The sequence below is a fragment of the Coregonus clupeaformis genome, unplaced genomic scaffold, assembly GCF_020615455.1.
Source record: "Coregonus clupeaformis isolate EN_2021a unplaced genomic scaffold, ASM2061545v1 scaf1045, whole genome shotgun sequence".
Classification (NCBI taxonomy): Eukaryota; Metazoa; Chordata; class Actinopteri; order Salmoniformes; family Salmonidae; genus Coregonus; species Coregonus clupeaformis.
This window is the reverse complement of record NW_025534499.1, coordinates 97452-121905: the sequence shown is the minus strand read 5'-3', so window position 1 is coordinate 121905 and position 24454 is coordinate 97452. Positions and strand designations below refer to the sequence as shown.

The 24454-nt window shown below is 43.2% G+C and overlaps 1 protein-coding gene across 2 annotated transcripts; it reads right to left on the bottom strand.

Annotated features, from left to right (window-relative positions):
* Window positions 1–1522: 1522 nt before the first annotated feature.
* LOC121570350 (NLR family CARD domain-containing protein 3-like) lies at window positions 1523–3578 on the bottom strand. 2 transcript variants are annotated; one of them, XM_041881805.1, is made up of 2 exons: window positions 3493–3578; window positions 1523–3327 (listed from the first exon to the last, which is right to left on the bottom strand). In XM_041881805.1, coding segments are annotated over exons 1-2 (1806 nt in total). In that variant the 5' UTR covers window positions 3494–3578. The 2 variants fall into 2 exon arrangements, with proteins under 2 accessions (XP_041737739.1, XP_045073314.1); XM_045217379.1 differs by having other exon boundaries at window positions 3475–3551.
* Window positions 3579–24454: the final 20876 nt, after the last annotated feature.

Sequence of the window (24454 nt, the reverse complement as noted above, 5' to 3'; positions counted from 1 at the left end):
TGTTATGGGTTATGTTTTGCCCAATAGTAACTGAATGGTGGATGATGACTGGAGTAATTTTCTGTCTAAGTGAGTAGATAACATGTTTCTAAACACTACTGAATGAATCCTGATAATGCCATGATTAAGAAAAATCATGAATGAATCATGAATAATAATGAGTGAGAAAGTTACAGAGGCTACAACAAAACATGCTAACCTCTCACCATTACCAATAACAGAGGGGGTATGATCCTTGTTCCTCTGTAACTTTCTCATTCATCATCATTCACGATTCATTCATGATTATTCATAATCATGGTAGCGTCCACATGAATGTGGCGGCAGGTAGTCTAGTGGGTAAGAGCGTTGTGCCAGTAACCGAAAGGTCGCTGGTTCTAATCCCTGAGCCGACTAGGTGAAAAATCTGTCGATGTGCCCTTGAGCAAGGCACTTAACCCTAATTGCTCCTGTAAGTCGCTCTGGATAAGAGCGTCTGCTAAATGACTAAAATGTATGTAAATGTAATGTAGAAGTGTTCAGAAACATCTTCTATTCTTACTGACAATACAAGTGAAGTGACTCCAAAATGACAGGACATTATTCACCATTCAGTTTCTATTGGGAAAAACATAATCCAAAACACAACCAAAACAAACGGCAAATGTATTCAAGAAGTTTGTAGAATCACAAGCTTGATGTAATCACTGCAGGTAAGGAATATTGGACCAAATACTAAACTTTGGACTAAATTAATTTGTCCAAATACTTATGACTTTTTCAAATGGGAGAACTAGATACATTAAGTGCTTTCATTTCTAAACAGTAAAACAGGTATGTGTGAATACCTTCAAATAAAAAGTGACATTCTGTACGGTCGCCTAATATGAAACAATTTCATATAAAAAATTATGGAGCATAGCGCCAAATTTAAAACGGTAAACTTCACTGTCCAAACACATATGGTGTGGACTATGTGTGCCTGGTAAACACATGTGGATCTGGTGAACAGTTATCACTTGTTGACCAACTACAGGAATACTGACCTCAGAGTCTCCAGTTTACAGTGGAGATTCCCCAGTCCAGCAGAGAGCAGCTTCACTCCTGAATCCTTCAGGTCATTGTTACTCAGATCCAGCTCTCTCAGGTGTGAGGGGTTTGAACTGAGAGCTGAGGCCAACAGTTCACAGGATGTGTCTGTGAGTTTACAGCCAGTGAGTCTGTCAACAGAGTAAATACCATGAGGGACAGGTTGTATTAAAATGTTACATTTAGCTTTTCCTGCTTACAGTTACCCCTGCACTAATAATGTGAACACTGTGTATAGATGTCTCAATGCTACAACTTTTCTGATCCGTTTGTATTACAGTTTAAGACTTTTCAGCTGATAGAAAGTTTAGTCAGCCAATGAAAATATTGTTGTTCTTACATACAGTAAAGTTTGGTCTGAGGGATAGTCACATGAGTACTTACAGAGCCAGTCAGCCAATGAAAATGCTGCTGTAACTACAATGTATTTGGTGTGGGATATTTCCATGAATACTTACAGAGCTTTCCTGCAGCCTCTCACAGCTGGGAGCAGTCTCCTACGACCCTCCTCTGATGTCTTGTATACCTTCGGGTCAAACACATCCAGAACCTCCTCTGATATCTGTAGCATGTAGGCCAGTGCTGAACACTGAGAATGTGTGAGGTTTTTGGATCTCTTCTCTGACCTCAAGTACGCTTGGATTTCCTCCTGTACTGAATGGTCTTTCATCTCTATCAGACAGTGGAAGAGATTGATGCACCTCTCAGGGGAGATGTTCTTCCTCTGCATCACCTTAAGGGATCGGATTGTTTTCTGGACGCTGTCTGGACTGCTTTCTGTCTGTGTCACCAGACCTCGTAGGAGTTTCTGATTGGACTCCAGTGACATGCCATGAAGGAAGCGGACAAAGAGGTCCAGGTGTCCGTTCTTGCTCTCCAAGGCTTTATCCACGGTACTCTTCAGCAGCTCATGCAAGGTTAGCTCTTCAGATGCAGCTCTAGACTTTCTCTTGAGGAAGGGCTTCAGTGCATCCATGTTCTTGGTTGTGTAACAATGGTACATGTAGACAGCTGAGAGAAACTCCTGAATGCTCAGATGAACAAAGCAGTACACCACTCTCTGAAATAACACAGACTCTTCTTTAAAGATTTGTGTGCACACTCCTGAGTACACTGAGGCTTCTTTGACATCAATGCCACACTCTTTCAGGTCTTCTTCATAGAACATGAGATTACCCTTCTCCAGATTTTCAAACGCCAGCTTCCCCAGCTTCAGAAGAATTTCCTTATCTGACTCCATGAGCTCCTGTTGATCCATCTCATCTCTTCCATGATATTTCTGGTTCTTCAGGCTGGTCTGAATGAGCAGGAAGTGTATTGACATCTCAGTCAGAGTCGTGGGCATCTCTCTCCTCTTGTCTGTACTCAACATGTGTGCAAGGACTATTGCAGAAATCCAACAGAACACTGGCATGTGGCACATGATGTGGAGGCTCCTTGATGTCTTTATGTGTGAGATGATTCTGCTGGCCAGGTCCTCATCACTGAATCTCTTCCTGAAGTACTCCTCCTTCTGTGGGTCATTGAACCCTCGTACCTCTGTCACCTGGTCAACACATTTAGGGGGGATCTGATTGGTTGCTGCTGGTCGGGAGGTTATCCATAGGAGAGCAGAGGGAAGCAGATTCCCCATGATGAGGTTTGTCAGCAGAACATCGACAGACGATGTCTGGGTGACATCAGACACCTTTTCATTGTGCTGGAAATCCAATGGAAGTCTGCTTTCATCCAAACCATCAAAGATGAACATAGCTTTACAGGCAGTGAGTTTCTTTGCATTGCCTATGTCTAGTTCTGTGTGGAAGCCATTTAAAAGTCTGAGAAGACTGTACTGGAGATCTTTAATCAAGTTCAGCTCCCGGAAAGGAAGCACAAATATGATATCCACATCTTGGTTCGCCTTCTCTTCAGCCCAGTCTAGGATGAACTTCTGCACAGAGACTGTTTTTCCGATGCCAGCGATGCCCTTCGTCAGCACAGTTCTGATGCTTCTCTCTTGGCCTGGTAAGGGTTTAAATATGTCATTGCAGTGGATTGCTGTGTCATGTGAGGTTGGTGTCCTGGATGCTGTCTCTAGCTGCCACACCTCATGTTCATTGTTAACCCCTTCACTCTCTCCCTCGGTGATGTAGAGCTCTGTGTAAATACTGTTGAGGGGAGTTTGATTCCCTGCTTTTTCCATGCCTTCTATCACACATTCATACCTCCTTTTCAGACTGTCTTTATGGTTTACTATAGCTCTCTGCAGGCTGTCATCCACTACAAGGGAAGAGGAAAAATGATGTGTATCAGAAACATTCATTGACAGGATGAAAAGTAGGCCTTCCACAACTACAGTAACTTCTATTATCTCATAATATTGTAGTTACCTACTGTAAATCATATTAAGGTATTGACTTGGCCCACGTGTGCAAGTGGTCTTACTGTTTTCAGAGCCTCTTGTTTTATTGGGTTGACTCAGCTGCTGTAGTACAGGACGTGTTCTGGATCTCTTTCTACACTGAGGACAGTCATAGTCTCCTGAAGGAGCAGGTTTCTCCCAGTATCTGGTGATGCACTGTCTGCAGAACCTGTGTCCACAGGTGATAGAGACTGGATCCCTCAGCACCTGCTGACACACTGCACACATGGACTGATCCTTTAACAGAGTAGACCTTCCACTACAGAGATAAAGGAGAGAGAGAGATTGTAGATGTTAATACTGATCCTCTAACAGAGTAGACCTTCCACTACAGAGATACAGGAGAGAGGGATTGTAGATGTTAATACTGATCATAGACAGACAGCTGGGAACAGAATACTCTGCTCTCTGAGTGTGGTAATAGCCTCTGGAATGGATAACATGTCCACAGTGGTATTACTAAACTATATGAACTCAGAAGGTTGTAGAAACATGTCCACAGTGGTATTACTAAACTATATGAACTCAGAAGGTTGTAGAAACATGTCCACAGTGGTATTACTAAACTATATGAACTCAGAAGGTTGTAGAAACATGTCCACAGTGGTATTACTAAACTATATGAACTCAGAAGGTTGTAGAAACATGTCCACAGTGGTATTACTAAACTATATGAACTCAGAAGGTTGTAGAAACATGTCCACAGTGGTATTACTAAACTATATGAACTCAGGTTGTAGAAACATGTCCACAGTGGTATTACTAAACTATATGAACTCAGGTTGTAGAAACATGTCCACAGTGGTATTACTAAACTATATTAACTCAGAAGGTTGTAGAAACATGTCCACAGTGGTATTACTAAACTATATGAACTCAGATTGTAGAAATCTTCAAAAGTATATAAAGTACACACTAAGAAAAGAGGGTTCCGCAAGGGTTCTTTGGGAAGGGTGATGGTTCTATGTGGAACCATAATGACTCAAAGAACCCTTCAAGCCATTCAATGGTTCTTTGCAGTTCACAAAAAGGGTTATTTGCGTTTTAGTGATAATTAAAATGTAGGGGCTGTCACGCCCTGGCTCTGGGGACTCTTAAATGTTGAGCCAGGGTGTGGATTTGCTATGTTTAGTTTTTCTATGTTTTTGTTCTAGATCGTTTGATCTATGTTGGCCAGGGTGGTTCCCAATCAGAGGCAGCTGTAGCTCGTTGTCTCTGATTGGGGACCATACTTAGGCAGCCTGTTTTGCACTAGTCTTTGTGGGATCTTGATCCGTAAAGGTTTGTTGTGTTATAACCTCAGGACTTCACGTATCGTTTGTTTGTTGTTTTTGTCGTTAAGTACGTTAAATAAAAGTATGTACGCTTATCACGCTGCGCCTTGGTCCGTGTCTTCAGTCAACGACCGTGACAGGGGCAGTGGCTCATTAGAATATGTGTGTGGTTTGTGGTTTGTTCAAAGCTCTTTTTGTGTAACAGTGAGTGAATGCCATTGATGTTTATCTAATGTGTTGTGTTATGCAATGACTGTTAATAAACACAGTTATGTAGGACTATGGCCAGTGACTGTGTCTTGTGAACGACTCACGTATGGCCTTGTGTCAATTGAGAACGGTTGACTAAGTCAGTGGTTCTCAATTCTCTCCTCAGTGATCTAGTGATGTTACGTTTCATACTGAAGCTCCAAGGCATGCGTTGAAATCGCTAAGCAGCTAACTTCGAATCAATGTGCCGATGCGTGTATCACATTATCAGAAGTACGTCATCAATGATGTCCGAAGCTTCGTTTGATCACATGCTTTTTCAAACCGTGTGTTGCAAAATGCGAGATCCCACTGATTTCACCGTGGTTCCGATGCTTTCTTCGATTAAGCTGCTTTCATACACCGACCGCTACTGGATACCATACTTATACATTTAGTTAGGATTTTGTACAAATAATTTCACCTGACTGGTGTCTTAGCTGGTAGAGTAGGGAACTATGGAACATTCCAGGATGTGGGGGTATGAGTTCGAATCCCGTTGAAGAGACACTATTTAGAAAATAGTTTTGCGAAACCACACTTTCTGCACTGTTCAAATCATTTGTTTTATTTAGTATAGTATAAGCTTCTCTCTTAAGCATCCTCAATAATGCCATAGATTCCATTTTTGAAAAATAGTCAACTTGAAGGCAGAGAAATAAGCATGTGTCACGCCCTGACTCTGGGGACTCGTATTTGTTGAGTCAGGGTGTGTATTTTCTGTGTAGTATTTTCTATGTTGCATTTTCTATGTTTAGATCTAGAATGTGTAGATCTATGTTGGCCGGTGTGGTTCCCAATCAATTGCCCTATGTTGCTCTGCATAAGAGCATCTGCTAAAATGTTAAATATAACACCTATGGAATTTTAACAATATAGTATATGGCTAACCAGAATACAAAAAAAACCTGTAATGTAAAATTTAGATGGATAACTCCTTCCTTCTGTCACTACAGATTTAGATGGAGAACTCCTTCCTTCTGTCACTACAGATTTAGATGGAGAACTCCTTCCTTCTGTCACTACAGATTTAGATGGATAACTCCTTCCTTCTGTCACTACAGATTTAGATGGATAACTCCTTCCTTCTGTCACTACAGATTTAGATGGAGAACTCCTTCCTTCTGTCACTACAGATTTAGATGGAGAACTCCTTCCTTCTGTCACTACAGATTTAGATGGATAACTCCTTCCTTCTGTCACTACAGATTTAGATGGATAACTCCTTCCTTCTGTCACTACAGATTTAGATGGAGAACTCCTTCCTTCTGTCACTACAGATTTAGATGGAGAACTCCTTCCTTCTGTCACTACAGATTTAGATGGAGAACTCCTTCCTTCTGTCACTACAGATTTAGATGGAGAACTCCTTCCTTCTGTCACTACAGATTTGGGTAAAACAGCTTTTCATTTCTTTGCACCTCACTTATGGAACAATCTTCAAAATACCGTACAGTTTGATGCATGGGGGCCTTTCGGTCAATTCAGATTGTTAGTAGAGGACCTCTTCACTGAGGAATGTGGTTGTTTTTTATCATGGGGTTTTTTATCATGGTGTTTTTTATCATGGGGTTTTTTATCATGGTGTTTTTTATCATGGTGTTTTTTATCATTGGTGTTTTTTGTATTTTTCTTTTTGTGTTTCCTGCCTTGATTGTAGCATCTGTCTCTCTAACTTGTATTGTGTGATTACTGTAATTCATTTTATTGTGTAATTGCTGTAATTACTTTTGTGTAATTGCTGTATTTCCTTGTATTGTGTAATTGCTGTAATTACTTGTAGTGTAATTGCTGTAATTACTTTTATTGTGTAATTGCTGTAATTACTTTTATTGTGTTCTTGCTTGGTCTTGTCATGCAGGTCTCCATTTAAAAAGACCTTGGTCTCAATCAGACTACCTTGCCTTAAATAAAGGTTAAAAGGTGCAATATGTAACTTTTTGGGTGACCCGACCAAATTCATATAGAAATGTAAGATCTGGCATTCAAAGCAGGTCTAGGAAGCGGTACATCTGTTCTATGTGAGCTATTTCTTTGCTTCCCGGTCGTAAGTTTCGGTTTTGCGTCTTTTAATTTCGGTTTTGTACACCAGTTGAAAATACAATATTTTTGTTTATGGAAAATATATTTCATATCGGTTTTGATGATACAATGATTCTCTACACTATACTTGCTTGTTTTGTCACATAAACTGAAATAACGTGAACAATTAGAATTTTAGCAACCAGCAACTGGCAGAGCGATTTTTGCAAAACATATGATGTTTTGATTTAGTATCAAGGCGATTGGATTTGTCTCGTTTCCACAAGAGCTACTGTATCTGTGTTATATCAATAAAAAAGGGGGGGGAATAAATAAACCACTATGAAACAACATGTTAAAATATACACTGATTGGACAAAACACACAAAGCCCCCTCCTGCTTTACAGTATATACTCAGATACACAAAATACATCTGGTTTCAGATCTAGAAGATTCTCCTCTTCAATAGTAATATCATAAATTCTGACCAGTAACTTACCTGGGGTCAAAGGTCACTGGTCCATCACTAAAATGTATAGGACGATCAATAGAGAAGTCACTCTTCATGGACAGATGACTGGGTACTGGAGAGACTGATCTCCGAATTTGGTTGGAGATTCTGAAAAACATAATAAATCACCATTAAACTACATTTTAAAATATATCAAAACTATATCTCAATAGGTAAAATACATTACATGAAGTGACATCAATAAGAGATCATAGCTTTCACCTGGATTCACCTTGTCAATCTATGTCATGGAAAAAGCAGGTATTCATAATGTTTTGTACACTCAGTGTATTCAAATATATTACATAAACAACTAATTATAAGCAGATGCCTTATAGTATATACTCAGATACACAAAATACATCTGGTTTCAGATCTTGAAGATTCTCATCTTCAATAGTAATATGATACAATTTTACCTAGGGTCAAAGGTCACTGGTTCATCACTAAAATGTATAGGTTGATGCATAGAGAAGTCACTCTTCATGGACAGATGACTGGGTACTGGAGAGGCTGATCTCAGAGTTTGGTTAGAGATTCTGGAAAACATAATAAATCCCCATGAAACTACATTTTAAAATATATCAAAACTATATTTCAAAAGAAAAAATACATTACATGAAGCAATAAAATATATGCCATTACATAAAGCAAAAAACATACACTGAGTATACAAAACATTAAGAACACCCTCCTAATATTGAGTTGCTGCCCCCCCCCTCCCTTTTCACCCTCAGAACAGCATCAACTCGTCAAGGCATTGACTCTTCAATGTGTCGAAAGCGTCCAACAGGGATGCTGGCCCATGTTGACTCCTATGATTCCCACAGTTGTGTCAAGTTGGCTGGATGTCCTTTGGGTGGTGGACCTTTCTTGAGACACACAGGAAACTTTTGAGCGTGAAAAACCCAGCAGCGTTGCAGTTCTTGACAAAAACCTGTGTGCCTGGTACCTACTACCATACCCCGTTCAAAGGCACTTAAATATTTTGTCTTACCTATTCACCATCTGAATGGCACATTTACACAATCCATGTCTCAATTGTTTCAAGCCTTAAAAATCATTAATTAACCTGTCTCCTCCCCTTCATCTACACTGATTGAAGTTGATTTAACAACTTACATAAATAAGAGATCGTATCTTTCACATGGATTCACCTCATCAATCTATGTCACAGAAAAAGCAGGTGTTCCTAATGTTTTGTACACTCAGAATATTAAAATATATTACATAAACAAATAATTATAAGCAGATGCTTTACAGTATATACTCAGATACACAAAATACATCTGGTTTCAGATCTAGAAGATTCTCCTCTTCAATAGTAATATCATCAATTCTGACCAGTAACTTACCTAGGGTCAAAGGTCACTGGTCCATCACTAAAATGTATAGGTTGATGCATAGAGAAGTCACTCTTCATGGACAGATGACTGGGTACTGGAGAGACTGATCTCAGAGTTTGGTTGGAGATTCTGGAAAACATAATAAATCCCCATGAAACTACATTTTAAAATATTTCAAAACTATATTTCAATAGATAAAATACATTACATGAAGCAATAAAACATATGCCATTACATAAAGCAAAAAACATACACTGAGTAAACAAAACATTAAGAACACCCTCCTAATATTGAGTTGCACCTCCCCTCTCTTTTGCCCTCAGAACAGCCTCAACTCGTCGGGGCATGGACTCTACAAGGTGTCGAAAGCGTCCCACAGGGATGCTGGCCCATGTTGACTCCAATGCGTCCCACAGTTGTGTCAAAATGGCTGGATGTCCTTTGGGTAGTGGACCACTCTTGATACACACAGGAAACTTTTGAGCGTGAAAAACCCAGCAGCGTTGCAGTTCTTGACAAAAACCTGTGTGCCTATATTTTTTTTTTTTCACCTTTATTTAACCAGGTAAACCAGTTGAGAACAAGTTCTCATTTACAACTGCGACCTGGCCAAGATAAAGCAAAGCAGTGCGATAAAAACAACACAGAGTTACATATGGGGTAAAAAACATAAAGTCAAAAATACAACAGAAAATATATATACAGTGTGTGCAAATGTAGCAAGTTATGGAGGTAAGGCAATAAATAGGCTATAGTGCAAAATAATTACAATAGTATTAACACTGGAATGCTAGATGTGCAAGAGATTATGTGCAAATAGAGATACTGGGGTGCAAAAGAGCAAAATAAATAACAATATAGGGATGAGGTAGTTGGGTGGGCTAATTTCAGATGGGCTGTGTACAGGTGCAGTGATCGGTAAGGTGCTCTGACAACTGATGCTTAAAGTTAGTGAGGGAGATAAGAGTCTCCAGCTTCAGAGATTTTTGCAATTCGTTCCAGTCATTGGCAGCAGAGAACTGGAAGGAATGGCGGCCAAAGGAGGTGTTGGCTTTGGGAATGACCAGTGAGATATACCTGCTGGATCGCAGACTACGGGTGGGTGTTGCTATGGTGACCAATGAGCTAAGATAAGGCGGGGATTTGCCTAGCAGTGATTTCTAGATGGCCTGGAGCCAGTGGGTTTGACGACGAACATGTAGTGAGGACCAGCCAACAAGAGCGTACAGGTCACAGTGGTGGGTAGCGTATGGGGCTTTGGAGACAAAACGGATGGCACTGTGATAGACTACATCCAATTTGCTGAGTAGAGTGTTGGAGGCTATTTTGTAAATGACATCGCCGAAGTCAAGGATCGGTAGGATAGTCAGTTTTACGAGGGCATGTTTGGCAGCATGAGTGAAGGAGGCTTTGTTGCGAAATAGGAAGCCGATTCTAGATTTAACTTTGGATTGGAGATTCTTTATGTGAGTCTGGAAGGAGAGTTTACAGTCTAACCAGACACCTAGGTATTTGTAGTTGTCCACATACTCTTGGTCAGACCCGTCAAGAGTAGTGATTCTAGTCGGGTGGGCGGGTGCCAGCAGCGTTCGATTGAAGAGCATGGATTTAGTTTTACTAGTGTTTAAGAGCAGTTGGAGGCTACTGAAGGAGTGTTGTATGGCATTGAAGCTCATTTGGAGGTTTGTTAACACAGTGTCCAATGAAGGGCCAGATGTATACAAAATGGTGTCGTCTGCGTAGAGGTGGATCTGAGAGTCATTACATAAAGCATTAAATTATATGACATTACACAAAGCATTTAAATATCTGCCATTACATAAAGCAACAAACAAACAGTGTAAAAAACATTAAGAACACCCTCCTAATATTGAGCCTCCTGATTCACTTCCTCATCTCAGTTCCACTTTAATCCTTAAGAGTCTATTCATGCACATACTGTATAATATGTCCATATATAGTTATAATCTGTTCTAGGAACATCTACCCAAAATATTACACCTTCTTTATTACTTCACCAAACAGACACTACATGATCAAAAGTATGTGGACACCTGCTGGTCCAACATCTCATTACACCTGCTGGTCCAACATCTCATTACACCTGCTGGTCCAACATCTCATTACACCTGCTGGCCAACATCTCATTAAACCTGCTGGCCAACATCTCATTACACCTGCTGGTCCAACATCTCATTACACCTGCTGGCCAATATCTCATTACACCTGCTGGTCCAACATCTCATTACACCTGCTGGTCCAACATCTCATTACACCTGCTGGCCAACATCTCATTACACCTGATGGTCCAACATCTCATTACACCTGCTGGTCCAACATCTCATTACACCTGCTGGTCCAACATCTCATTACACCTGCTGGCCAATATCTCATTACACCTGCTGGTCCAACATCTCATTACACCTGCTGGTCCAACATCTCATTACACCTGCTGGCCAACATCTCATTACACCTGCTGGTCCAACATCTCATTACACCTGCTGGCCAACATCTCATTACAGCTGCTGGTCCAACATCTCATTACACCTGCTGGTCCAACATCTCATTACACCTGCTGGCCAACATCTCATTACAGCTGCTGGTCCAACATCTCATTACACCTGCTGGTCCAACATCTCATTACACCTGCTGGTCCAACATCTCATTACACCTGCTGGCCAACATCTCATTACACCTGCTGGTCCAACATCTCATTACACCTGCTGGTCCAACATCTCATTACACCTCCTGGTCCAACATCTCATTACAGCTGCTGGTCCAACATCTCATTACACCTGCTGGTCCAACATCTCATTACACCTGCTGGTCCAACATCTCATTACACCTGCTGGCCAACATCTCATTACACCTGCTGGTCCAACATCTCATTACACCTGCTGGTCCAACATCTCATTACACCTCCTGGTCCAACATCTCATTACAGCTGCTGGTCCAACATCTCATTACACCTGCTGGTCCAACATCTCATTACACCTGCTGGCCAACATCTCATTACACCTGCTGGTCCAACATCTCATTACACCTGCTGGTCCAACATCTCATTACACCTGCTGGCCAACATCTCATTACAGCTGCTGGTCCAACATCTCATTACACCTGCTGGTCCAACATCTCATTACAGCTGCTGGTCCAACATCTCATTACACCTGCTGGCCAACATCTCATTACACCTGCTGGTCCAACATCTCATTACACCTGCTGGTCCAACATCTCATTACACCTACTGGTCCAACATCTCATTACAGCTGCTGGTCCAACATCTCATTACACCTGCTGGTCCAACATCTCATTACACCTGCTGGTCCAACATCTCATTACACCTGCTGGTCCAACATCTCATTACACCTGCTGGTCCAACATCTCATTACACCTCCTGGTCCAACATCTCATTACAGCTGCTGGTCCAACATCTCATTACACCTGCTGGTCCAACATCTCATTACACCTGCTGGTCCAACATCTCATTACACCTGCTGGTCCAACATCTCATTACACCTGCTGGTCCAACATCTCATTACACCTGCTGGTCCAACATCTCATTACACCTGCTGGTCTAACATCTCATTACACCTGCTGGCCAACATCTCATTACAGCTGCTGGTCCAACATCTCATTACACCTGCTGGTCCAACATCTCATTACACCTGCTGGTCTAACATCTCATTACACCTGCTGGCCAACATCTCATTACAGCTGCTGGTCCAACATCTCATTACACCTGCTGGTCCAACATCTCATTACACCTGCTGGTCCAACATCTCATTACACCTGCTGGTCCAACATCTCATTACACCTCCTGGTCCAACATCTCATTACAGCTGCTGGTCCAACATCTCATTACACCTGCTGGTCCAACATCTCATTACACCTGCTGGCCAACATCTCATTACACCTGCTGGTCCAACATCTCATTACACCTGCTGGTCCAACATCTCATTACACCTACTGGTCCAACATCTCATTACAGCTGCTGGTCCAACATCTCATTACACCTGCTGGTCCAACATCTCATTACACCTGCTGGTCCAACATCTCATTACACCTGCTGGTCCAACATCTCATTACACCTGCTGGTCCAACATCTCATTACACCTACTGGTCCAACATCTCATTACACCTGCTGGTCCAACATCTCATTACACCTGCTGGTCCAACATCTCATTACACCTGCTGGTCCAACATCTCATTACACCTGCTGGTCCAACATCTCATTACACCTCCTGGTCCAACATCTCATTCCAAAATCATGGCCATTAATATGGAGTTGGTTCCCCCTTTGCTGCTATACCAGCCTCCACTCTTCTGGGAAGGCTTTCCACTAGATGTTGGAACATTGCTGCGGGAACTTGCTTCCATTCAGCAACAAGAGAATTAGTGAGGTTGGGCACTCGCAGTAGGCATTCTAAGGATCCTGGGACTAAACACCTCCCTCTGCAACTGGATCCTGGACTTCCTGACGGGCCGCCCCCAGGTGGTAAGGGTAGGTAACAACACATCTGCCACACTGATCCTCAACACGGGGGCCCCTCAGGGGTGCGTGCTCAGTCCCCTCCTGTACTCTCTGTTCACCCATGACTGCATGGCCAGGCACGACTCCAACACCATCATTAAGTTTGCAGACGAGACCTGGCCGTGTGGTGCCAGGACAACAACCTCTCCCTCAACGTGACCAAGACAAAGGAGATGATTGTGGACTACAGGAAAAAAAAGAGGACTGAGCACGCCCCCATTCTCATCGACGGGGCTGTAGTGGAACAGGTTGAGAGCTTCAAGTTCCTTGGTGTCTACATCACCAACGAACTATCATGGTCCAAACACACCAAGACAGTCGTGAAGAGGGCACGACAAAGCCTATTCCCCCTCAGGAGACTGAAAAGATTTGGCATGGGTCCTCAGATCCTCCAAAAATTCTACAGCTGCACCATCGAGAGCATCCTGACTGGTTGCATCACCGCCTGGTATGGCAACTGCTTGGCCTCCGACCGCAAGGCACTACAGAGGGTAGTGCGTACAGCCCAGTACATCACTGGGGCCAAGCTTCCTGCCATCCAGGACCTCTATACCAGGCGTTGTCAGAGGAAGGCCCTCAAAATTGTCAAAGACTCCAGCCACCCTAGTCATAGACTGTTCTCTCTGCTACCGCACGGCAAGCGGTACCGGAGTGCCAAGTCTAGGTCCAAAAGACTTCTCAACAGCTTCTACCCCCAAGCCATAAGACTGCTGAACAGCTAATCATGGCTACCCGGACTATTTGCACTGCCCCCCCACCCCATCCGTTTTACGCTGCTGCTACTCTGTTAATTATTTATGCATAGTCACTTTAACTCTACCCACATGTACATATTACCTCAACTACCTCAACTAGCCGGTGCCCCCGCACATTGACTCTGCAACAGTACCCCCCTGTATATATAGCCTCCCTACTGTCACTTTATTTTACTTCTGCTCTTTTTTCTCTCAACACTTTTTTTGTTGTTGTTTTATTTTTACTTTTTTTGTAAAAAATAAATGCACTGTTGGTTAAGGGCTGTAAGTAAGCATTTCACTGTAATGTCTGCACCTGTTGTATTCGGCGCATGTGACCAATAAAATTTGATTTGATTTGATTTGATTTGAATCATGTAGTAACCAAAAAAGTGTTAAACAAATCAACAAATATTTTATATTTCAGATTCTTCAAAGTAGCCACCCTTTGCCTTGATGACAGCTTTGCACACTCTTGAGCAATTTCCAAACGCCTGAAGGTACCACGTTCATCTGTACAAACAATAGTACGCAAGTATAAACACCATGGGACCATGCAGCCGTCATACCGCTCAGGAAGGAGACGCGTCCTGTCTCCTAGAGATGAACGTACTTTGGTGCGAAACGTGAAAATCAATCCCAGAACAACAGCAAAGGACTTTGTGAAGATGCTGGAGGAAACACGTACAAAAGTATCTATATCCACAGTAAAACGAGTCCTATATCGACATAACCTGAAAGGCCGCTCAGCAAGGAAGAAGCCACTGCTCCAAAACCGCCATAAAAAAGCCAGACTACGGTTTGCAACTGCACATGTGTCACGATCGTCTAAAACAGGAGACCAAGGCGCAGCGTTGCGGGTGAACATGATGACTTTAATTAGACAAGCACGTCAATACAAAACAAAAGACGAAAGTGAAGTCCAACAGTGAACAAAATACTGAACCTGGAACAAAAACCCACAATTCCCACAAGAAAACATACAGAATAAATATGGCTCCCAATCAGAGATAACGAGCCGACAGCTGACACTCGTTACCTCCGATTGGGAGTCATTGACCAAACCTAGAAATACAACCACAGAACTGCAAACATAGAAATACAAAACCAAAACCCAACAAAACAAAATACACCCTGGCTCAAATACAAAAGTCCCAGAGCCAGAGTGTCACAGTACCCCCCCCTAAAGGTGCGCACTCCGGGCGCACCAGCATACCGTCTAGGGGAGGGTCTGGGTGGGCGTCTGTCCACGGTGGCGGTTCTGGCCCTGGTCGTGGTCCCCACCCCACCTTAGTCACTATCCGCTTCCGTAGCCTCCTCCACATGACCACCCCCCAACTAAACCCCACTGGATTAAGGGGCGGCACCGGACTAAAGGGCAGCACCGGACTAAGGGGCAGCACCGGACTAAGGGGCAGTACCGGACTAAGGGGCAGCACCAGGATAAGGGGCAGCACCGGGCTAAGGGACAGCACCGGACTCAAAGGCAGATCCTGGCTGGCTGGCTCTGGCGGGTCCTGGCTGGACGGCTCTGGTGGATCCTGGCTGGACGGCTCTGGCGGATCCTGGCTGGACGGCTCATGGCTGGCTGAAGGATCTGGCTGCTCATGGCTGGCTGACGGATCTGGCTGCTCATGGCTGGCTGACGGATCTGGCTGCTCATGGCTGGCTGACGGATCTGGCTGCTCATGGCTGGCTGACGGATCTGGCTGCTCATGGCTGGCTGACGGATCTGGCTGCTCATGGCTGGCTGACGGATCTGGCTGCTCATGGCTGGCTGACGGATCTGGCTGCTCATGGCTGGCGGAAGGCTCTGGCTGATCCTGTCTGGAGGAAGGCTCTAGCGGCTCCGGTCTGGCGGACGGCTCCGGCTCATGGCAGACGGGCGGCTTAAGCGCCTTTGGGCAGACGGGCAGTTCAGGCCCCGTTGGGCAGACGGCAGACTCTGGCCGTCTGAGGCGCACCGTAGGCCTGATGCGTGGTGCCGGAACTGGAGGTACCGGGCTGAGGACACGCATCTCAGGGCTAGTGCGGGGAGAAGCAACAGGGTATGCTGGACCCTGGGGACGCACATAAGGGCTAGTGCGGAGAGCCGGAACAGGGCATACTGGACCCTGGGGACTCTCATAACGCCTAGTGCGGAGAGCAGCAACAGGACGCACAGGACTCGGGGGACACACAGGAGACTTGGTGCGTGGTGTAGGCACTGGTGGTACTGAGCTGGAGCGGGGAGGTGGCGCCGGAAATACCGGACCGTGCAGGCTTACTGGCCCCCTTGAGCACTGAGCCTGCCCAACCTTACCCGGGTTGATGCTCCCCGTCGCCCGACCAGTACGGGGAGGTGGAATAACCCGCACCGGCCTATGTGGGCGAACCGGGAACACCATGCGTAAGGCTGGTGCCATGTACGCCGGCCCGAGAAGACGCACTGGTGGCCTGATGCGTTGGGCCGGCTTCATGACATTCGGCTCAATGCTCACTCTAACCCGGCCGATACGTGGAGCTGGAATGTACATCGTGGACCTGGTGCGTGGAGTAGGAACAGGCCGAGCTGGGCTGGCGACGCACATCGTGGACCTGGTGCGTGGAGTAGGAACAGGCCGGTCCGTACCGGGAACACACACCACTGGCCTTAACTGGGGATCAGGAACGGGCCGGACCGGACTGGTAACACACCTCAGTCTCTCATGCCGTGCCACAACAACTTCCCTCCCTCTACTCGCCAATGGCTCCCGTAATCCGATAGCCTTCTCTCCACATCTCCCTGTGGCAGCCTCCTGCTGCCCAACCGCCCGCCATGTGCCCCCCCAAAAAACTTTTTGGGGTTGCCTCTCGTCCCTCCGACGATGGCCCTGCCGACGCCGTTGTTCCTCTCTCCGTCGCCTCTCCACTGTCTCGCTCCATGGACGGCAATCCATCCCCTCCAGGATTTCCTCCCAAGTCCAGGACCCTTTTCCGTCCAAAATCTCCTCCCATGTCCAGACCTTTGGAGCTGGGTCCTGTTGCCGCTTGACACGCTGCTTGGTCCTCTTATGGTGGGTTTTTCTGTCACGATCGTCTAAAACAGGAGACCAAGGCGCAGCGTTGCGAGTGAACATGATGACTTTAATTAGACAAGCACGTCAATACAAAACAAAAGACGAAAGTGAAGTCCAACAGTGAACAAAATACTGAACCTGGAACAAAAACCCACAATTCCCACAAGAAAACATACAGAATAAATATGGCTCCCAATCAGAGATAACGAGCCGACAGCTGACACTCGTTACCTCCGATTGGGAGTCATTGACCAAACCTAGAAATACAACCACAGAACTGCAAACATAGAAATACAAAACCAAAACCCAACAAAACAAAATACACCCTGGCTCAAATACAAAAGTCCCAGAGCCAGAGTGTCACAACATGGGGACGAAGATCATACTTTTTGGAGAAATGTCCTCTGGTCTGATGAAACAAAAATAGAACTGTTTGGCCATAATGACCATCATTATGTTTGGAGGAAAAAGGGGGTTGCTTGCAAGCCAAAGAACACCATCCCAACCGTGAAGCACGTGGGTGGCAGCATTATGCTGTTGGGGTGCTTTGCTGCAGGAGGGACATCTGCACTTCACAAAATAGATGGCATCATGAGGAATTAAAATTATGTGGATATATTGAAGCAACATCTCAAGACATCAGTCAGGAAGTTAAAGCTTGGTCACAAATGGGTCTTCCAAATGGACAATGACCCCAAGCATACTTCCAAAGTTGTGGCAAAATGGCTTAAGGACAACAAAGTCAAGGTATTGGAGTGGCCATCACAAAGCCCTGACCTCAATCCTATAGAAAATTTGAGGGCAGAACTGAAAAAGCGTGTGCGAGCAAGGAGGCCTACAAACCTGACTCAGTTACACCAGCTCTGTCAGGAGGAATGGGCCAAAATTCACCCAACTTACTGTGGGAAGCTTGTGGAAGGCTACCCTAAACGTTTGACCCAAGTTAAACAATTTATAGGCAACGCTACCAAATACTAACTGAGTGTATGTAAACTTTTGACCCACTGGGAATGTGATGAAAGACATTTCACATTCTTAAAATAAAGTGGTGATCCTAACTGACCTAAGACAGGGAATTCTTACTAGGATTAAATGTCAGGAATTGTGAAAAACTGAGTTTAAATGTATTTGGCTAAGGTGTATGTAAACTTCCGACTTCAACTGTAGATTGTAATATGTATTTTTCTGGCTGGTCTTCCCCAGTGATTTGACCCACGCACTCCTACTGCTTATTATGTGACTTGTTAAGCCCATTTCTACTCCTGAAACTTTTCAGGCTTGCCATAACAAAGGGGTTGAATATTTACTGATTCAAGACATTTCAGCTGTTCATTTTTAATTACATTTGTAAAGACTTCGTAAAACATAATTCCATTTTGACATTATGGGGTATTGTGTGTAGGCCAGTGACCAAATAAATCTGAATTTTATGCATTTTAAATTCAGGCTTTAACATAACAAAATGTGGAAAAAGTCAATACTTTCTGAAGGCACTTTATATACCTAAAATCCGGCAAATTGAGAGCTCTCCACTAAAGTTTTACAAACAATAAAAACCTTGGGGCGCCCAAAAATATTATTAAAAAGTTTGGTCCTTGGACACAGAGGGGTTAAACACTAAAGTTACCGTCCATCTAGTGAAGAGGAGAACCGGACAGAGGGATGGTAGGTAGCCAGCATCCGTCAACGAGAGAGGGAGAAGCCCTCCACGGTATTTAACAGGTGGAAAAAACAACCAGGGAGCTCCATCGGTCCACAAGAAATGCAGGCAGCCGGTGATGATGTAGTGGTAGCCAGGATAACTAGGATGCTGCTGGTAGAGTAGCTAGCTTAGCTAGCTGTACCGACTAGCTTGATAGCTAGCAGGTCGTTCGTCTGTCCCTCGAGGATGATGACGAATCCGGTGAACCACACAATTAAACAAGAATAGCGATTGAAAAGGATCTGGCTACACTCATACTGTCACTGACCATTACGCAAAAAGCAAATTGAACAATAAACTTCGGTGTCTCAACACTGTAACGAACTCCGTCGTTATTCCCCAAGATCACCTCAGACCACTCTGCGCGTAACTGGACAATATGCTTGGCGCCAAACCGTACGTGGACCCGGACATTTTCAGAACGAGGACATGAGCAGAGCCACACAATAAACTAAACCCAGTCTTTAAAGTCGGGTACATTAGTAATATTCTTTTTTTATTATGTCGAACAAAAATTATTCGTTTTTTAAAACAATATTTTGAGATCTGGGCCCATATCCAAAAAGTGTCTCAGAGTAGAAAATTGGTCCTCTCTCTCCCCAGACAGACTCATTTTAGACCACTAACCCCTAAACAGAGATACAGCATGTTGGTTGTGGTTAACACAGTGACAACTAATTCTTGAATGTACATCTGCCTCACTCTCAGAGAAATAAGTAGTACTGCTAGGTTTTACACAGTCAAATGTAACAAATAACAACATTTTTTATAAAGAACTGTACACATGATACATTTGTAACATCAATATTAAAAATTGTTTAAAAAAATAAATCCAGTAATATGAGATCTGTATGTAAAACATTTACCTTTGAATTTAGCAGATGTTTTTGTCCAGGGCCTGGTATCCCAAAAGCATCTTAAGGCTAAGTTCATCATTAGAACCTTTGTAGGAGCATTGTTAAATCTCTGAGCTGTTTCCCAAAACCATCGTTATTAACGTTGCACTTGAAAACGCTCATATTCTAACACCTGCCTCAGACCACTTGTAGAACAGCCAAGTACGTCGTTAGATGCTTTTTTGCCCTCTCGCGTCACTTTATACACAGAAGATCTCCGCTAAACATAGAATCACATGGTTTATCCGTCTCTCTGTGACCGCCGATAAATTCAGAACAAAGTTGACTACAAATACAAAGTTGCAAATGTCTTTGCAATTAATGCAAACAAGCGACGTATAAAATTATGCTTAGTTCAAATTGATTAGTTCAAATTGACAGATTAATTTATTTAACATGAATAACAAGACGATTTTGAGGTAGGAAGTGCTTCTGTTACCATGTAACCTGCTGGAATAGGCTACTGAGAATGGGGTCGTAATTTCAATCAATGAATCAAATATTAATAATATGGATATGAACTGATTAGGACAATGCTTGTCAACAACAGCCAGGTAAAAAAATTTTTTTACCTGTTGCCTAATCTCTCTCTCTCTCTCTCTCTCTCTCTCTCTCTCTCTCTCTCTCTCTCTCTCTCTCCTCACACACACACACACACACACACACACACACACACACACCTGCTGTCTCAAGGCAACTGACATTTACTCCTGAGATGCTGACGTGTTGCAACCTCTATAACCACTGTGATTAATATTTGACCCTGCTGGTCATCTATGAACGTTTGAACATCTTGAAGAACGATCTGGCCTTAATGGCCATGTACTGTTATAATCTCCACCCGGCACAGAAAGAAGAGGACTGGCCACCCCTCAGAGCCTGGTTCCTCTCTAGGTTTCTTCCTAGGTTCCTGCTTTTCTAGGGAGTTTTTCCTAGCCACAGTGCTTCAACATCCGAACATGCGCTGTTCGGCACGAGACGACCGTTAGAGCCAATGACCTTCAAATCAAATTGTATTTCTCACATGCACTGAATACAACAGCTGTACACTTTACCGTGAAATGCTTACTAACGAGCCCTTTCCCAACAATGCAGTTAAAAAGTAAGAAAAATTAGCTAAATAAAAAAAGGAAATAGTAACACAATGAAATAACAATAACGAGGCTATAAGGAGTACCAGTACTGAGTCAATGTGCAGGGGTACCAGGTAGTTGAGGTAATAACTAGACTATATACAAGGAGTACCAGTACTGAGTCAATGTACAGGAGTACCAGGTAGTTGAGGTAATAACTAGACTATATACAAGGAGTACCAGTACTGAGTCAATGTGCAGGGTACCAGGAAGTTGAGGTAATATGTACATGTAGGTAGGGGTAAAAGTGACTAGGCAATCAGGATAGAGATTACATCTCCTCATCCAGGGAGTGCACACACACACACACACTCACTGACACACAAACACACACACACACACACACACACACAGGGAATGTTGTGTTTGTTTGATAATGTTTCAGGACTATGAAAATGGAAAAAAAGGATTAGCCTATGGATTATGAAAACAACAAAAATAAATGGGAAAATGGGAGAGGAGAAATGACTAGAGACAGTGTTGTTTAACTCACTGACCATGACCCATGAGTTCTTCTTACCTTTGTTCAGTAGAAAAGTCTCCCTCTCTAAACTCTATAAAACGACCCATAGACCGGTCACTCTTCATGGACACACAGCTGGGTACAGGGGAGGCTGGTCTCTCCTGCTTGATTGGGCTTCAACACAACAGAGACAAACATTACGTCTCTCATCTACTCTGAGCTCAGATGGCGAAAAAATAGTTTCATTCCAAAACGCTATATATCCATTTTCAGAAATGTTGGTCAATTAGCTTTTATTGTTTAAAGAAATTATTAAACCACTACAAGGCTTTACAAAGGTGTCTGAAGTGTAATTTCCTCTTTAAAATGTCAGACTTGATTTTCCCTGATGAAAAATGTATGAACCCCTACAGAAAATATCCCTTAATTATAATCCACATAAAAATGCACATTTGCTATTGCTGCAGGATTATTTTCCTGCTGTGAGAAACTGGATCAAATGAAGATATGGCATCTGTAAATGCATTCATCTTAAGGTAGCTAGGTGAGACAACCACGTATCACAGTCAAATATACAGGATACGAACATTACATTCCAGCTAAACAATGGTTTTAAATCACATCTCAAATCTACAATAGTTACATTGAAGGTACCTATTAGTAATCATTTCTGATGAAAAAACACAAATGTGATTTTCTTTCTCCTATATAGCACTTTGGAATATAAATTCTTAAACAATATTTTCAGCTCACCTCTTAGTTTTGGTGTCATGTCCCCCAAAGAGATTCATTTTAGAGGCAGGGCCCCCCTCCTCTCTCTCCCCAGAGAGACTCATTTTAGAGGCAGGGCCCCCCTCCTCTCTCTCCCCAGAGAGACTCATTTTAGAGGCAGGGCCCCCCTCCTCTTTCTCCCCAGAGAGACTCATTTTAGAGGCAGGGCCCCCCTCCTCTCTCTCCCCAGAGAGACTCATTTTAGAGGCAGGGCCCCCCTCCTCTCTCTCCCCAGAGAGACTCATTTTAGACCACTGACCCCTAAACAGAGATGCAGCATGTTGGTTGTGGTGAACACAGTGACAACTCATTCTAGAATGTCCATTGTTCTCTTTTATTCATGATCTCTCAGAAATAAAACAGTTTACTAACAGACATATCCAAACAGTGAGGTTATTTAATGCAATTACTTTTTCTAGCCCAATGACTACTCAAAACCCACCAACAAGGCCTGAAAACTAGGCCAAAACATAGCCCCTGATAGCCTGGGCAACATGTAGGCAAGATGTAAACTAAATGATTTAGCAGCTTGCTTAGTTCAAATTGACAGATTAATTTATTTAACATGAATAGCAAGGCGATGTTGAGGTAGGAAGTGCTTCTGTTGCCCAGTAGCCTGCTGGAATAGGCTACTGAGAATGAGGTCATAATTTCAATCTGTATTAAATATTAATAACATGGATATTAACTGAATAGGCCCATGCTTGTCAACAACAGCCAGGTTATTTCTTTACCTGTAGCCTAATCTGGCTGACTGTTACCTTCAATCTAATGCATTCTAACATCTGATCAGCAATTGAAATAGAACTGTGACCATGGTGACACTTGATAACTTCCAATTGAATTAACTAAACATGGCCATTAATAATTACACAATAACACAAGGCTACAACAACAATAAACTGAAGTTATAGGCTTACTTTAATGACAATGATAATAGCCTACCTCATAACATGTAGGCCTACTGATTAGTTTCCACTTTGAAAACTGCTGTCTGTCAGCAACTCAGCTCAAGTAGCAGTTCTACTAACTAGTAATATCTCATTCCAGGTATTCATTCTTACTCTGTCCTTTAGAATAGACTATTATTCAGAAATACTTAGAAATACTCACTTTATTTTTTAGTTCTCTCCATATCGTGTTTTCTGCTCTGTCGTCTCAAAATGGATCCTGTACAAAAGAACAACTTTACTTTCTGTTTCATCTCAGCCGTCTCCCCATCCTGATAATAAAGTGTTTTATTGGTATCTTCCACTAGATGGCAGTAAACACCTGCTGTAACTAGACTTTACAACAGTAAGTGTTCGGTTTCTTGGTCCTGGTGACTCCTGGGAAGTGTCTCAGAGGAGGAGTGCTGACCTAGGATCAGGTCCCCCTGTCCATGTAATCTTATTATTATGATTGTTTTGTCTCATGTCTCTTTATGTTCATATACCCTGGGGACCATGTAGCTGTATTGAAATCACCTTGTTTTATAACCTTCTTGTTGCTCAGTGGTACTTCAATTGGCCGGACCATGCCCAATTCTTTCACACAGTAATGCTCCAGCATCCACTCAGAGCTTATGCATCTAATGCATTCCTCAAATACTGCAGAGTTGTTAAGCAAGTCCATGAGATCGTCATGTTCAACCACATTTATTTGCTTATTTGTAAGATGAAACCTGAGGGGATCGCTGTAGTGTGTCATAAATGCATCAAAAATGGTTCTGAGGTCCTCAACAATGCTATTCTGTACCGTAGCTGGGATGCAGTGTTCTTTCCTGATTTCCAAAATCAAAAAATAGATATTCTTTTTGAGACCTTCAATTAGCTGCTCAGTGTTGATCTCTGTGGCTTGAACATATTCAGCCTCTGGCAGACTCTCTACATCACTCATGTCATCTTTAATGGGATCAGTCCCAGTCTCAAATTCATCATGAGGGCAATTCTCATCTAAGTTGGGGCTTAAAAGCTCTGTGGTTTTGGAAGATGTGTGACCGATAGGCGCTGAAACATCTATTTGTTTTCCCACACCCATTAAGTCCACAGGTAATTAGACAATGTGGTTCATGCTGGTGATAGAGGCCAATATGTGTGAGTCGTCTGGACACAAAGACAGTATGCTCGTTGCAAAGTGGACAATTGAAGAGAGTTGGCATTCTTCAGAAAGATTGTGAACCTTGGAATGATGGGATGGAATCATGGAGATCATTGGTACTCAGCCACTTGGAGACATCATCACGGGACCAGTCTTCCACAGCCACACTCAAATTAAAGTTGACACATGAAGCAAAAGTGAGAAAAAAAATGTGTCTTTCCAGACAACCACCTTT